The sequence below is a fragment of the Thunnus thynnus genome, chromosome 23, assembly GCF_963924715.1.
Source record: "Thunnus thynnus chromosome 23, fThuThy2.1, whole genome shotgun sequence".
In the NCBI taxonomy this organism is placed as follows: domain Eukaryota; kingdom Metazoa; phylum Chordata; class Actinopteri; order Scombriformes; family Scombridae; genus Thunnus; species Thunnus thynnus.
The window spans coordinates 24306624-24321982 of NC_089539.1; the positions used below are offsets into that span (position 1 = coordinate 24306624).

The 15359-nt window shown below is 40.0% G+C and overlaps 1 protein-coding gene across 3 annotated transcripts; it reads left to right on the forward strand.

The window, feature by feature from the left end:
* Nucleotides 1-383: 383 nt before the first annotated feature.
* On the forward strand, nt 384-13299 carry LOC137175690 (CCR4-NOT transcription complex subunit 2-like). 3 transcript variants are annotated; one of them, XM_067581506.1, is made up of 15 exons: nt 384-489; nt 3025-3156; nt 4450-4522; nt 5301-5448; nt 5649-5858; nt 6853-6932; nt 7025-7168; nt 7273-7403; nt 8448-8571; nt 8681-8837; nt 10345-10406; nt 11162-11211; nt 11430-11530; nt 11613-11757; nt 12528-13299. In XM_067581506.1, the coding sequence occupies exons 2-15, from the start codon at nt 3037-3039 to the stop codon at nt 12612-12614; spliced, it is 1632 nt and encodes a 543-aa protein (XP_067437607.1). In that variant the 5' UTR covers nt 384-489; nt 3025-3036; the 3' UTR covers nt 12615-13299. The 3 variants fall into 3 exon arrangements, with proteins under 3 accessions (XP_067437607.1, XP_067437609.1, XP_067437608.1); XM_067581508.1 differs by having other exon boundaries at nt 7025-7150; XM_067581507.1 differs by lacking the exon at nt 384-489 and adding an exon at nt 546-1221.
* Nucleotides 13300-15359: the final 2060 nt, after the last annotated feature.

Here is a 15359-nt window from a genome sequence, read left to right on the forward strand (position 1 = left end):
CAATGCTGGTTTTCAAATGAAATGGGTTCTCTGAAAGATAGACAGACATGCGTACAGTTACACACACACACACACACACACACATTTTGATGGTTTTGATGTTGATATACTGTATTTCATCTAATAATATGTTGTTGCTAATATTGCTGTTCTTTGTGTACTGTCCAAATATTTGGTCAATTTGTACTTTGATGCTTTGGCAAAATTGTTCTTGTGACTTTCATGCCAATAAAACCATAGAATTGAACTTAGCAAAGCAGAGTAGTGTAGAATAAAGTAGAGTACAGTATAGTAGAGTAGAACAGAGTAGTGTACAGAAGATTACAGTAGAATAGTGTATTATAGAGTACAGTAGTAAAGTGCAGTAGAGTATAGAGTAGAGTAAAGTAGAGTGATAGAGGCTCAGGGGTCAGAGGGGAAAGGCCTCCCAGCATCATCGCTGATGATGTCGGCCATCTTGGATTGTAGCGGGGAAGAAAGATTGATGCGGTGAGCTCCTTTTTTATTCCTTTACTCTCTTTTCTCGGCGATGATCAGTTAGAGCCGCCTGGTGAAGAGCCCTGCGGATAAATGATAGTTAACCACGAAATCCGGCTGTGAACGAAAGTGGAAATAATTGTGATTTTTTGTCCAGCGGTCCGCTTTCGCTGCTTTCTGTTGTTGTTTTGGGAGCTAACCGACGGAGGCCCCAACCGGGACACAAACACAGCAGCCCGCCGGTCCGCTCTCCTCTCGGGCAGTCTGTTCACACAACTGCATCTTAACCGATTTCATCGGCTCACCAACTCGTGTTATACCGGCTCAGAGGTGCTCCAGCTAGGGCTTTTAACGTTGTTTTTAGCCGAATAGCGCGCTTGGTTGTGTTAGCTTGGATGCTAACGCTCCCATGTATTCGAATAGAACTAGCTGTTAGCATTTAGCTGTTAGCTTCCGCTACGGACTCAATGTATGAGCAGCTAACAAAGTAACACCAACTGTTATATGTGTTGAGACTTTACAAAGTGAACACTAAGCACCATAAGTCGGTTTATTTGGGTTTGAACACCCTAACGGGATGTTTTATGTTAGAATTAGTCATAATTAGCATTAGCTTCGTGGCTAACATTAGCCTTTTGCGACAGTGCTGCAGCTCTTAACGTCGTTAGCTCCTAAACAAGAACAGGGAAGCTTAAAAAGCACTCGGCTGGCAACACACGGAGCCTTCCCACCAGAAACACACCGGTAATACACACTTTTATATAATATTTTAACCGTGTAAGCTCACAGTTTTTCACATTGTTTGGCGCTGTTGCACCGTCGGCAGTCGGCTAACCTAAGTTACTCTAGTAAACAAAAATATTTCTGAGAGATTCCTGTGGATCTCTGTGTTTACATCGCCTCATGTTTATCAGGGATGACAGACAAACTACAGACTAGCAGCTTTTCATCATGGTTTAAACATTTTATAGCTGGCTGCTAGCCTTTTACTCTGCCTGACGAAAGCTGATTACTACGGGGGAATTTAAGTCAATTTTAAAATGTCCAGAAAATAGTACTATTGCTTCATGTGATTGCTCCCAAATTATCGCTGAAATCGTTTTATAAAACTGTTGTATGTTAACTGGATATTGTGTTCACTCGTTTGTAGTTTGTGACAGTTGTGTTCATCTGCTTGTATTATTTGTGTTTATTGTTGTAACAATGTTTATGCTGCTCTCTTGATCATCACTCTTGTAAAAGATATTTTAATCTCAATAAGACGTTTACCTGGTTACATATATTCAGGGCTTAACAATACACTTAACTTACTAGAGTTCGTTTTTTTTCTCAGATTCTCCGTGGAAATCTGTTTCAGGTTTCTTTATTGTTACATCTCATTACGCAAGTATAAGAGAGTAAAAATATTAGGTTTCAGCTTATCCACAATGCAATAAGGAAAAAAATAAATATTTAAAACTAACAGATAAAAGTATAAACAACCAGAATGACTGTATATAAAGTGAAGTGTGGATGTTCTACCTAAAATATATATGAATATCTATATATGTATGTACATATATGTGTGCTTACGTGTGTGTGTGTGACATCAGGCAGGCTACAAGCCATCAGTGTCCATTGTTCATAAGCCTGCGATACAGCTTGCCAGACAGTAGCAGCTGAAAGAGTCCATGGTTGGGGTGTCTGATGTCTTTAATAATCCTACGGGCCTTCCTGACACACCGCCTGTCATATATGTTGTTGATAGACTCACAACGACTATTACCAGGATTCAACCCGTCTGCTGGCGTTGTAGTAATAAGGGAAGTGCTGATATCTAATTTCATGCCATAATTATCACAGTAAACAGTATTATCATGATAATCAGCATTTCCTGAAATCCTTCTGTTAGTTGTTGGTAACATATAGTTCCGTTAGTTTGTGACAGTTCACTGGAAATTACTTTAAATTCAGGTCCGTGTCTGTGACTCTTAGATTTCTATGCACTCATTCATAATTTTGAAGTGAATTACAGTTCATGCATTTTGCAGCAAATTCAACAAATTGTATAACCATTTACAACACATCTCTGTAGTGTTGGGCTGCAACTAACTATCACTGTCAGTATTGATTAATCTGACAGTCTAATTGATTTATTGTTTAGTGTATGAGATGTCAGAAAATAGCAACATCACAGATTCCCAGAGCTCAGGTTTGTTATCAGGTTGCTTGTTTGTCTGCCAAACTATTCAAAACCAAAGTAATTCAGTTCACTATCATTGAAGACTAAGAATTTTTGGTTTGTGGTGTTGGTATAAACATTATTCTCACCGTTAATCAATCAAAAATACAGTAGTTGTTATCTGTCGATCAGCTTTCGGGTTAATCTACTAATCATTGCTGACCTGATCTAAGACACCACAGTTACAGTCTCTACTGAGACTAGTTCCATACACATCGATGTATAAAACGCATCATACAGTCTCTCCTTAAAGAGTGTTTCAGATGCTGTTCGACCATCAAGTCTCTTCAGTTCTGACCGTTTTCCTGTCTTGTCTGGTTTCACAGGTGACACGCGGCATGTTTGGTGCTAACCGGAAGAAGTTTATGGAGGGAGGGGTAGAGAGCGACTATGCGGATGACTCCAGCCTCTACTACAGCCAACAGTCCATGTTCCCTCCACACCGCCCTGACAAAGATGTAAGCTCACAGAACATCCTAAACATCCTAAAGTCTTCTGTAAGATCATTTCAAAAAGTATAAAGACTTAGAAGAGCTGTTAAAGTTGAATATTTTAATGTTAGTGTAACTCTAGATCTGCTGGGATTACATATTCTAAAGAAGGAGGAGAAAGTGTGATTATGTAATATAATAATAGAGGGTGTAGACTTGTATCAATACTTTTACAATATCAACTGAAATATGTCCATAACACTGATTATTGAAGCACTGAAAGCGGCACTACATGTCCGGTTAGTTTCATAATTGTGTTTTCTTATTCTTTGATCAGCTTGTTAGTGATTCAACTGAAAATTTTGACAATTTCAGACTATTGAATTTAGATAAAGTTATTGTTTAGCAGCTTGTGTTTAGACAACATTTAACATCTGAGATTTTTGGCTTGTTACAAAGTGTTTTGTAGAAAAATATGTTTATATATCTTGTCGGTATCAGAACCAGAACTTAGGAACGTATCGCATCGGCACGAGTGTTGAAGATTTTCAGCTTTAGTGTAGACAGACGTTTATCTCAGAGAGGGTCATATTTTTGTCAGACTTATTTATTTTGTCTTTACGTACCTTCTTAATTACATTTATCCAACATAACATTTTTTCCCCAGTGGACCACTTAGCCAGTAGATCAGAGTTTTACTGACCTCTTATGTATTTTCACTGCTCCGGCAGCCAAAAAATGAAAATAACTCATTTTTTTCCTCATAATTTTGGTGATTTATTCATAATATACATCATACGTACAGCAGTGAGGTTGTTTTCCTGTAGTTATGGTTTCTTTATGTTTTGTCCTTCCTCTGCTGCTGGTAGAGAGGAGGGGCAGGCTGGTGTCCACCTCAAGTCTACAAGAATCCAACTCATTCTTAGCTAATTAGACTCAATCGTTACGTCCGCTGTGATCCTGTTAGTAACAGTTCTCTATTAGCATAACGAGCTCCGTATAGCGGCTGTGGATGAGAGCGGAGTCGCCTGCTGGAAGCTCATGTTCTGCTTGTGTAACGGTTGTTTGATAAAGTGCTCGTTCCGTCTTTCTTACTGCAGGATTTAGTTGCACTTACGACAGCGAGCAGTTGTAGTCGACTCGATTAAAGTACAACATGAAGTCTGTTTCATTCTGTCTGCTCTGTGTGTGTGTGTGTGTGTGTGTGTGTGTGGCGCTCAGTTAACGTCGTCAGGAGATGTATGTTGTTACATCGTTTGACGTCATCCAGCTGTCGAGCAACGAGGTTAACTGATGTGTTTGTGTCTCTTCTGTCTACAGATGCTGGCGTCTTCCTCTGCGTCCTCAACGGGTCAGCTGTCACAGCTAGGAGCCAGCTTATATGGCCCGCAGAGTAAGACGAACACACACGCAAAGATCGAATTAAGCAGGAAAATTAATCGACAACTATTTTGATAACCGATTAACTGTGAAGTCGTTTTTGGATTCTTAAATGTAAGAATCTGCTGCTTCTCTCAGTCTCACATGATGGTAAATTCAATATTTTGTGGACTGTTGATCAGACGAATCAGGGACATTTAATGACATCACCTTGCTCTCCAGCATGTTGTGATGGAGAATTTTTACTGTTTTCTGATGATTTATTTTCCAAACGATTCATCAAGAAAATAACTGGCGGATTATTTCATAATCAAAATAATTGTTAGTTGCAACACTACATTACTGTTTATTATTTTAATAAAGCGTGAAAGTTTAAAAAGACACTTTGAGATGAAGTTACAGTACATGGACGATGTAGACGAGGTGTTAGTTTGATGAGAATAAACACTTTGTTGTTTCCTCTCTCCCTCTCTTTCTCTCTCTCTATCTCTCTCTCTCTGTCTGTCTCTCTCTCTCTGTCTGTCTCTCTCTCTCTGTCTCTCTCTCTCTCTGTCTCTCTCTGTTTCTCTCTCTATGTCTCTCTCTCTCTCTCTCTCTCTCAAATTCAAATAAGCTTTATTGGCATGACAGATCAGGAACCTATATTGCCAAAGCAGTACAGAAAGTTATAAACATTGACAGATGATTAATAATTATACAATAGTATGTAAATATAAACAGTCATATTAAATACAATATAATAAAAGGCATTCTCTCTCTCTCTCTCTCTCTCTCTCTCTCTCTGTGTGCAGGTGCTTTGGGATTTCCCATGCGTGGTATGAACAGCAGTGCAGCACCTCAGTTAAGTCGAAGTGGACTGAACCAATCTGCCAGCCAGCTCCCCAGTCATGCCAGTACACCCAACGCTGGCACAATGCACACACCTCCCTCGCCTAGCAGGTACAACACACACACACACACACACACACACACACTCTCTCTCTCTGGCAGTGCATTTACGGGTCTGGAAAACATTTAAACTAATTTATTAAATCAGAATGCTGTTAAAACGGGTTAATTCCAGCTGGAAATCTCGTCGTCTTCACTGCTTGTGGCTTCAGTCTTAAAGTCTCTCTCTTTGTCTCTCTCTCTCTCTCCAGGGGTATTCTGCCTATGAGTAGCAGGAGCGTGCTGAACCACAGCCAGCAGGTGGGGGGTCCGACGGGGCAGCCGATCGGGATGGGAGGAGGGGGAGAGAGGGGAGGTGGAGGAGGGAGGAGTGGCAGCATGGGGAGTCCCAGCCGGTCATCACCCAGCATCATCGGCATGCCCAAGCAGCAGCAATCACGGCAGCCTTTCACTATCAACAGGTAACACACACACACACACACACACACACACACACACACCTCAATGCTGCTTCGACCTTTCATGAATCACACCCGGATTGTGTGATCGGCCGTCTGAGGTCGTTCTCTTAAAGGATGATTCCACTTCATCACAACTCATCAATAACGACATTATCCTCACCAAGTTAATAGCTGAGAGCTGGGAACACGTCACTAAACCAACGAACCAAGAACATCTTGAGAACCTGCGTTTCAAGGGACTAAATTTAGCTCCTGTATGAGGTTCGCAGGGTCGGCTGTCGCTGATTGGTCAAACGCCGCGGACACCACGGCTGCTTCAACTCGCGCACCGCCACATTCATAAAACGAGGAAGTACTCCGATGTCGATCAGAAGACATTTCTTGTTGTTTATGAAGGTTAAAAATAAAGTTAGGCTTGAGAGAACCATCAAAACACTCAGAGTCACGTCACAGTAAATATAAAGAACAGGACGACCCGTTTTTTTCTTCTTCAGAATTTCTTTTTAGTCCGTCATTGGTCTAATTTGCCTAATTTTTACGATTCTTCAGGAAATTGAGATTTGTTCCTCTGGTTCTGTTCTTCCTGGAACCGGAAGGTGACCGGTTAAAAACATGACACAAAGTATCTGTTGTAAACATTCATCACAGTTTACAGCTCCAACTTTCACCTGCAACACTTAACCGAAGTTGTGTGCACAGTTTTCCTGACCGGTGTGATGGACCGCTCGTATCTTCTTGTTGTAGTGATGTCGCTCAGATCTCAGTAACGGATAGAAAAGATGGTCTAAACTCTGATAATAAGTCGTGATGGTCCTAAACCATCATGGGTAGTTGAAATAGTTGTGAAAAGTTTGAAATATTTTAAATAATAATAGTTTTAAGGCACTGTTATCGATCTTAAACGGGTTTAATCTCTTGTGATTTCAGTTCTGTATTATTTTTTTTAGGATTGCAGCTCTGAGAATAATCCATCTGTCTGTTTTGTGTGTGTCAGTATGTCAGGGTTTGGGGTGAACAGGAATCCAGGTTTCAACATGAACAACTCACTATCCAACAACATCTTCAATGGCACAGGTAAGAAGATACCAGTTTGGCTTTAATGGTTTCGTCTTTTTTTTGGGTTGAACTTCAAATATGTTGAACTTTTCTGTCATTTCTGTCTCCAGACGGCAGTGAGAATGTGACGGGGTTAGACCTGTCTGATTTCCCGGCGTTAGCGGACAGGAGTCGAAGGGACGGAGGCTCGAACCCCACCCCGCTGCTGAACCCGCTGGCCGGCCGGGCGCCGTACGGTACGAGTATGTGTGTGTGTGAGTGCGAGACCATAAAAGTCCTTTTACTTCACATTACATACATAATTTTTAATCTTCAGTTTCAGCGCACCACTGACTGCTTTCACCTCCTTTTTTTCCAGTTGGCATGGTAACAAAGCCGTCCAGTGAGCAGTCGCAGGACTTCTCCATCCATAACGAAGATTTCCCAGCTCTCCCTGGGCCAAACTACCAAACAAAAGACCCCACCAGCACCAGCGAAGACAGCAAACCGGTTAGATTTCCTGCTTCTCCACGTCTGTATTTCTATGTTTTTGATCCGTAAAGGGCTGGCATGGTGGAGCCTACTCAAGTCTATCTCCTCTGTCTTTTTAACTTAATATGAAAATGTGAACCTCGTGGCTCCAGAGCGAGCGATTGTTGAGGCGGTACTCGTTACGACGTCACACCAGAAAGTCAAATCAAATGTGCAGGAAGTTTTAGCGTGAGCTCACCGCCGCCGCCGCCGTAACTTCTGTAGTCGCAGTTTGTATTCCGGCCGGATGACGAGCGAAGCAGCACGCTGGAAGTGTTGACGGTTGTTCAGCAGCTGAAAAGTCTTTACAGCCTTCCAGAGGATGGAAATTTACATCAGAAACGGCTGAAATTCATTTTTGGAGACAGTCTTCCCTCCGTTATCGGCGAGCGGTCGTGTGTTCGACACGTTTTGCAGCCAACTGTCTGCTTAACGAGACTCAGCTGCAGGATTTTCTACTTTTTCATCTTCAATCTTTGGATGAAGTTTTAAAACACGGTTTCTTTCTGTTACTCAGCTAAAGGAATAATGTATCTGTGCTAAAGCTAAGCTAGCAACCTCCAGCTACGTTTGAAAACAACAGGATTCAGGATCAGACTCCACAAGATACTGTCTAACATCTCCAGCTGCAGACATTACTGCAGGTATTCATTAGGTCCTATTCTGATTGGCTGGGGGTGAAAGTCGGGCCACACCTCCAGCCAATCAGAGTAGCTGCTCATTAATAATGCAGATTATATGTAAATATCTTCAGAAACATCCTGTTGGAGGACAGAGAGGAGTCTGGGCTGTAAGGAAAGATGGATTTAGAGACATCTAAACAACTTTTGTTTAATAAAATGTCACAGATATGTTTAAAAACACTCACATTTATAAAAAAGGAGTCAAAAAAGGCCGTAATACCAGATCTTTAACTCCTCTTCTGCTGTTACTTCATGTACTATTTTTCATCATGGTGTCCTTTTCTTGCTTAACTTTCTACTGTTTTTTTTTTAAAATTGTTTTGTTTTTTCGTCCCGTCAGAATCTGAACTCATCAGGAAAGCCCGCCTCTAACTCAGATGGTCCTAAGTTCCCCGGCGATAAGAGCTCCGTGGCGCCGAGCAACAACAACCAGCAGAAGAAAGGGATTCAGGTGCTTCCTGACGGTGAGACACACACACACACACACACACACTCATCCACACACGGAAACGATGAAGTCGGGGTGTCAGTGACAGACTAACTCGTCTTAATGTGTGTGTGCGTGCGCGCCAGGGCGTGTGACCAACATCCCGGTCGGCATGGTGACGGACCAGTTCGGAATGATCGGCCTGCTGACGTTCATCCGGGCAGCGGAGACGGATCCCGGCATGGTCCACCTGGCACTGGGCTCTGACCTCACCACGCTCGGCCTGAACCTCAACTCACCTGAGTACGACGAACACACACACACACACACACACACACACACACACACTGGCTGCTTTATAACTGAGCCAACAAGTAGTACAATGAGTCGACAGAAAATTAATCGCTAAATATTTTGATAATTAATTGTTTTTAGTCATTTTTTTAAGAAAAATAATCTGGTTCCAGCCTCTCAAATGACTATTTCTGTTCTTCACTGACAGTAAACTGAAAATCTTTGGGACAAAACAAGACGTGAGGATTCTGGGAAACGCTTTCTGACATTTTATAGACCGAAGGACGAATCGATGAATCGAGAAAATATTCAGTGTTTTGAAAAAAGTAAAGTAACTTCAGGATATGCAGCAGACTAAATGTCGCTCCACCGCTGCTGCTACACATTTTTTTTTTAATCCAGATCATGAAGTTGTGTTGTAGATTTATTAATGTGTTATCTGTGCAGCCACATCGATTTATCGGTTGATCGACAGAAAATTAATCTGCAAACATTTTGATAAACGAACAAATCGTTTGTCATTTTTGATGCAAACATGCCAAACATTTGCTGGTTCGAGGCTCATAATTTATGAGAATATGATGCTTTTCTTGGATGATAAATTACAGTAAAGTTTTGGACTGTTGGTTGAATAAAATACGGACGGATGTTGAAATGAGCGTTTTTTTTAAACAGCTCCGGTTGTTTGTTCCTTCCAGGCAGCCGTTCAGGCCAAAGCTGCGTTACTGTCAGAGCAAAAACAACCACAGATGATGTTCGTTGTCGTGTGTTATGTAACTCAAGCTTTAAGTCTCTAAAAGTTTAATCCCGCTGTGATGTGACACTTCTGACTGAATCTAGAATCAAAGCAGGAAACACACAGGAGTAACAACAAGTCCCAGTGAGCCCACACACACACACACACACACACACACACACACACACACACACACACTAACATGTACATGTAAATAAAATGCAGCCGTGACTCATGTCATTCATGACATCTCTGCATCAAATCTGTTTGCAGTCTTCTCATTTTTTAGGTTTTATCAGCTGCATCAACTTGTATTTTGTGTTTTAACTGAACTATAAAGTCGACACTTGGCTGTTTTTATTTTTTTAAAAGTAAAGGTTGCATATTTTTTGCTGTTCAAAAAGAGACAACAGAGTCTTTTTAATCAATAAATGATCTAGTTTACTGAGCACATCCTTCCATCCCAACCTGGATAAGTGGATTACTGACCAGCAGCTAACTGTCCGAACCTTAATCAGGATTTACAGACATTCAGAGCCGAGCAGCGACTCGTCCTGTCAGTTAACTCAGTCAGTGAAGAACTAAACTACTGTTAAACTATTTTACTGTTAGTCATCAGTATGGTTTATAATATCCTGTCTAATATCAGTAATTTTAATAGTATTTTGGCCCATGTGACCTCTCCTCTGACATTTGACAAGCTCTGCAGGATGATTCAGTTTTATTGATTATTGTCTTTTCATTGCATCATAATAACGAAACTCACTTCTGCTTCTGCAGGAATCTCTATCCTAAGTTTGCGTCTCCCTGGGCGTCAGCTCCGTGTCGACCGCAGGACATAGGTGAGTTTGACGCTTAAACGTTGTGTATTTATGGAGTGAATGTTGGACTCACGTTCATCGGGCGGAGACAAACACAACTTCAGTGACTCGTAGACAAAAAGGAGCTCAGTTTGTTCACAGATGTGAGCGAGAACGCAAAAAAAGACGAAGAAGATCGAGCTGCAACTATAACTGAGTAGAAGATGGACAGAACGTTAATTATTCCAAGAATAAATGTCAAACATTCTCTGCTTTCAGCTTCTTAAATGTGAGGATTTGCTGTTTTTCTTTGTCATGAACAACATGACAAGTTGAATATCTTGACGTCACCGTTGGCTCCAGGCTCTGTGGACACCAGTTTTCACTATTTTTGAACATTTCATAGACAAAACAATTATTAGATGAATCGATAATGGAGATAATTGTTAGTTGTGGCTTTAATTTCAGCATTTGAACTGTTTGTCTGTCGGTTTTGGAGTTTTTCTGCCTCCAACCAGTTAAATCGAATTTTTAAGTTTTGACACTCGAGACTCAAGAGAACTTAATTGTCAAACCATGTATATAAAACAGTCGTGTTTTATACTGAATAACATTTAAGCTTTTTCAAAAAGTCAATATAAGGTGCATTTAAAAAGCAAAGGATTTGATCAGTTTAGATTCTATAATTTTTTTTTTGAATCATTTCCTTCATCAACACCTTCTAGATAAACTGCAAGATTAAAACAAGTTCACACAGAGACTTGACAGTGTTTTTCTTTTTGCTTCTCTTCCTGCAGACTTCCACGTCCCCTCAGAGTATTTAACCAACATCCACATAAGGGACAAGGTATGTCCGCCAGAAAACATGAGAAGGATCCTTTTTATTTGATCTCGTTAGAGGAAAAGGAACCGTAGAATAATTCAGTCCGCCTTTATGTCTGAGCATCTTATTTTACTACTTTCTTCTGTGCTAGAAATATTGTCTCATATCCGTCCACGATTGTGATTGAATGAAGTGATAAATGTCTCACTTTAACCTTTAAATCCACACTCTCATGTCTCCAGTTAGCAGCTATTAAGTTGTCTCGGTATGGTGAAGATCTGCTGTTTTATCTCTACTATATGAACGGAGGAGACCTACTACAACTCCTGGCTGCAGTAGAACTGTAAGTGAACGCTGTGAATGTTTATATTCATGCGGTCGAAGAAGAACTGACGTCACTTACAGGTTTGTCTGTCGGCGTCCAGCTTTAACAGGGACTGGCGGTACCATAAAGAGGAGCGGGTTTGGATCACCCGGGCTCCAGGTATGGAGCCCACGCTGAAGACCAACGCCTACGAGAGAGGGACCTACTACTTCTTCGACTGCCTCAACTGGAGAAAGGTTGCCAAGGTGATCATACACACACACATATTTCACACCCGTTCCTGAGATACAGCTGAGTTTAACGCAGGATGACGTCAAATCTCCCTTAACCGTCTTCTGTTATTCTTTTCTTATTTTGTCCAGGTGATCAGCTTAACTTGTAATTCATCCAAACATTGTGATGTAAGAGAGTTTGTGTGATCATTTTCATTAAAGATCTTTCATGCATTTTATTATCACTGAAAATGACTCATCATACCTGAAGAAGACAACACACCACCAATACAATAAACAGCCGTTTCATTAAAAAAACATATATTATGATTGTAATTGACTAATTACTTATTCAGTTAGGGGCTCTATACAACTTTAGGGCAACCGTAGTTGTATCTTTTAGTCTTTTTTTTACTAGTAGAATGTCTTAAATTAGCGTTTAGACGATTCAAACTACAACTTAAAGCTGTATTTTTAAAAATAATCTCTCAAAACAATGATCTTAATTTAACAATCTTAAAATTAAGGCTGCAACTAACGATTTGTTTTTGAATATCGAGTAATCTGCCAATTATTTTCTGGATTAATGTCTATAAAATGTCAGAAAATACTAAAAAAATGCCCATTGAAATGTCTAAAAGTCGAAGGCGACGTCTGGAAAAGTCTATAATGGATGAATAAAAAATGAATAAAAGGAGTAAGTAACCATGGAGATAGTCGCCGACGTCGCAGCTCTACTTCATAAATTTATACAGACGCAGAAGTAAAACTCTCTTATCTGTTTTTTTTTTGTTTGTTTTTAGGAGTTTCATCTCGAGTATGACAAACTAGAAGAGCGACCTCACGTTCCCTCCACCTTCAACTACAATCCTGCCCAGCAGGCCTTCTGATTGGCTCTCCCTCCTCCTGCCTGCCTGCCATTGGCCCTCCTGGCTCATCAGTCATCACCCCTCTAGGTTTTTCCACCTCCACACACTCAAAGTGAAGCTGGCCAATAAGGACTTTTTGGACTCCTGGCCACCGCCCCCCCCCCAAACACCTTTCTGAATAGACTTTATCATTTTAACTTTTCTGATTTTGTTTTTCTTTACCTCATTCTCTCCTTTTTTTTTTTTTTTTTAAATTTTTATTTCCCACCCCTCCTCCATGAGTTTGGTTTGGTTGATCTGTTATGTGGAGCACAGACTTAATGTCAACAGACAGCACAGTACAACACAGAGACTCAGCACTGTAAATAACTGTCCATCTGATCGAGTGATTCATGTTTCTATTCAGTCTTAAGAATCGACTATTTTTGTCTAGTAAAGCTTTTAAGAAGAACCAGATTTTAACACAGGATTCAATCACCTGTCAGGATGGATAATTATTTCACACTGTGTCACGCCTCTCTGGCATTTTTGGCAGGAACTGAAAATATTTATCATTTTTTTGTCTATTTTTACCAGGTTTTCAGCATTACAGATCACACACACACACACACACACACACACACACACATCAGAAGACAGTCGACAGTCAGGAGAGGAAATGCAATGTACATTGTAGCACTATTTCTTAATAAAAGAAGAAAAAATATCTTTTTTTGGTTTGTTTATGTTATGTGGTGATACATGAAGCATTTTAAAGGCTCAACTTTTCGGTTTTTGACCTAATTTATCAGGCAGAAACAGCAGCTTATTAATTATAGACAGATACAAGCTGAGAAACGTCACTGACTGGGACGTGTTTGGCGTTTTTAATGAACAGTTACTGTTTTTCACAGTTGGCTTGTTATTTACCTCGTAAAGGATCAGACTGATGTTATATACATATCTTTTCTTATTGTCAACAAATCCCGACAACAAAAACAACGTAAATCTTTAAAAGAATTTTCATGAACATATAGTTTAATTTTTCAAAAAGGCTCAGTAATTTCCTAAAACAGCTGATCGCTGTAGTTTTTAGCAAACAAACAGAAGGAAATGTTGCATTTGTTAGTTGCATTTTTGAAAAAAAATCAGAAAACAATCAACGTAATGTATTTATATTTCATATCTGTTTGATCATCACTGTGGAAAAATTTTCTGTCATTTTCTGGCTAAAATAAAATTTACAAAACCTCTTAATTCTTAAAAAAAAGTGAAAAAATCTGCAGGTATAATGAGAATATCAACAGAAATCAACATATTAAGTTTCTGCATCTTGAAACAAAAGAAGAAGGTTGATGCTCTAAATAGATTTTAGAAATTAATTTAAATAAATTGATTTACATTGTAAAATGTAAGGAAATAAGAATATATCAGGCTTTAGATACAAACACAATACTTGATAGTAGATCAGTTTGTTGGTTTGGAAACATGAGATTTGTTGACAATTAGAAAAAATATAGAAAATAGAAAATCATGTTCTTTACATGTCAGCAACAAAATTCACAGAAACAACAGATGCCTGAATATCACAGCTCCGTGGATTAAAGTAACTAGAATTTAAAATGCCAGAGTATCCTTCATACACACAGATTTCTCTGTTTTCATTGTCTGCTTTCTCATCTTTTCTTTTTTTTTTTGGTTTAAGATCCATTTCTACTCTGTTTCTTCACATTTTAATATTTAACTCCCTTTTTTTTAAGTTCTTTTGCTTTTTTCTCTTCTACCTCCCGCATTTATTGGCAGTGTTTATTCTCTGCCCGGCAACAGTCAAACCAATCAGGCTTTCTGATCATCATAAAGGTTCACCAAAAGGCAAAAGTAACCAAAAAAAAAAGTCCCTATTTTAAAGGTGCACTATGTACGATTTGTTGGCCTGAATTTTAGTTTAAAACATTCAAAAATTAACAGAAATTATCAACAGAATGTGAAGAACATGTCAGACATATTGTGTTGCAGAGATGTCTACTGAAGTTAGCAACCAGCTAGCTAGCGCCGGTCCGTCCTGTCCTGTAATACCACTGTGTACCTCAGCAGGCGATGGTGAGTCACTGTAGCGTCCAGTCTGTCCTCAGTCCAACAACAAGAGAGAAAGAAGAAGTAGCGTCGCCCCGAGCAACCGGCCAGCAATGGCGGAGATTTTGAGCCATGCTGAAAGCTGCTGTGAGTTTCGCTGTAGGACTGTTTAATATGTTACTTCAAGTTTTTTCAGGCGAGAACATTTAGATTCCCAATATGTGGTCAGTTATTCAAAATAACGCCTGTTTGGAAATTAGCTCCAACATGGTTGGAGATGCCGCTGCTGCAGCCGCTGGCCGGGTGAGACAGCCGGTTATCTCAGCTGCATCATCTAATGTTGACGACGCCATCGCACAGATTCTCTGTAAACAGTAACCTTTATGCAGTGATAATTCTGAGAGTGGTGGTGGGTTTAGAGGAGGGGGGGGGGAGGGGGCGGGGTGGCCAAATCTTACATATTGCATCTTTAAGGCTAAGTATCATATTTTTTAAATTTTTATTTCCATTTCATGACATTAGTTTTAAATTCCCTCCAGGAGGCACCGATGTTCAGTCATGTGTATATATATATTTTCTATATATACATACATACGAGGCAGTATTTTTAAGAAAAGTGGAAAAACAAAAAGAGAAATAGTCAGAAACGAGGAGGCGCTCCCTCCTCTGGCCGCCAGTAAACGATGCAATACTAGACTTCCCGTTACCACGGAA

Bases quoted from the DNA above. Each gene is read 5' to 3' on its own strand.
- LOC137175690 (XM_067581506.1), top strand. From the start codon at position 3,037: ATGTTTGGTGCTAACCGGAAGAAGTTTATGGAGGGAGGGGTAGAGAGC. The intron at 4,523-5,300 runs GTAAGACGAACA...CTCTGTGTGCAG, and splicing joins CAGCTTATATGGCCCGCAGA to GTGCTTTGGGATTTCCCATG. The intron at 10,407-11,161 runs GTGAGTTTGACG...CTCTTCCTGCAG, and splicing joins GTGTCGACCGCAGGACATAG to ACTTCCACGTCCCCTCAGAG.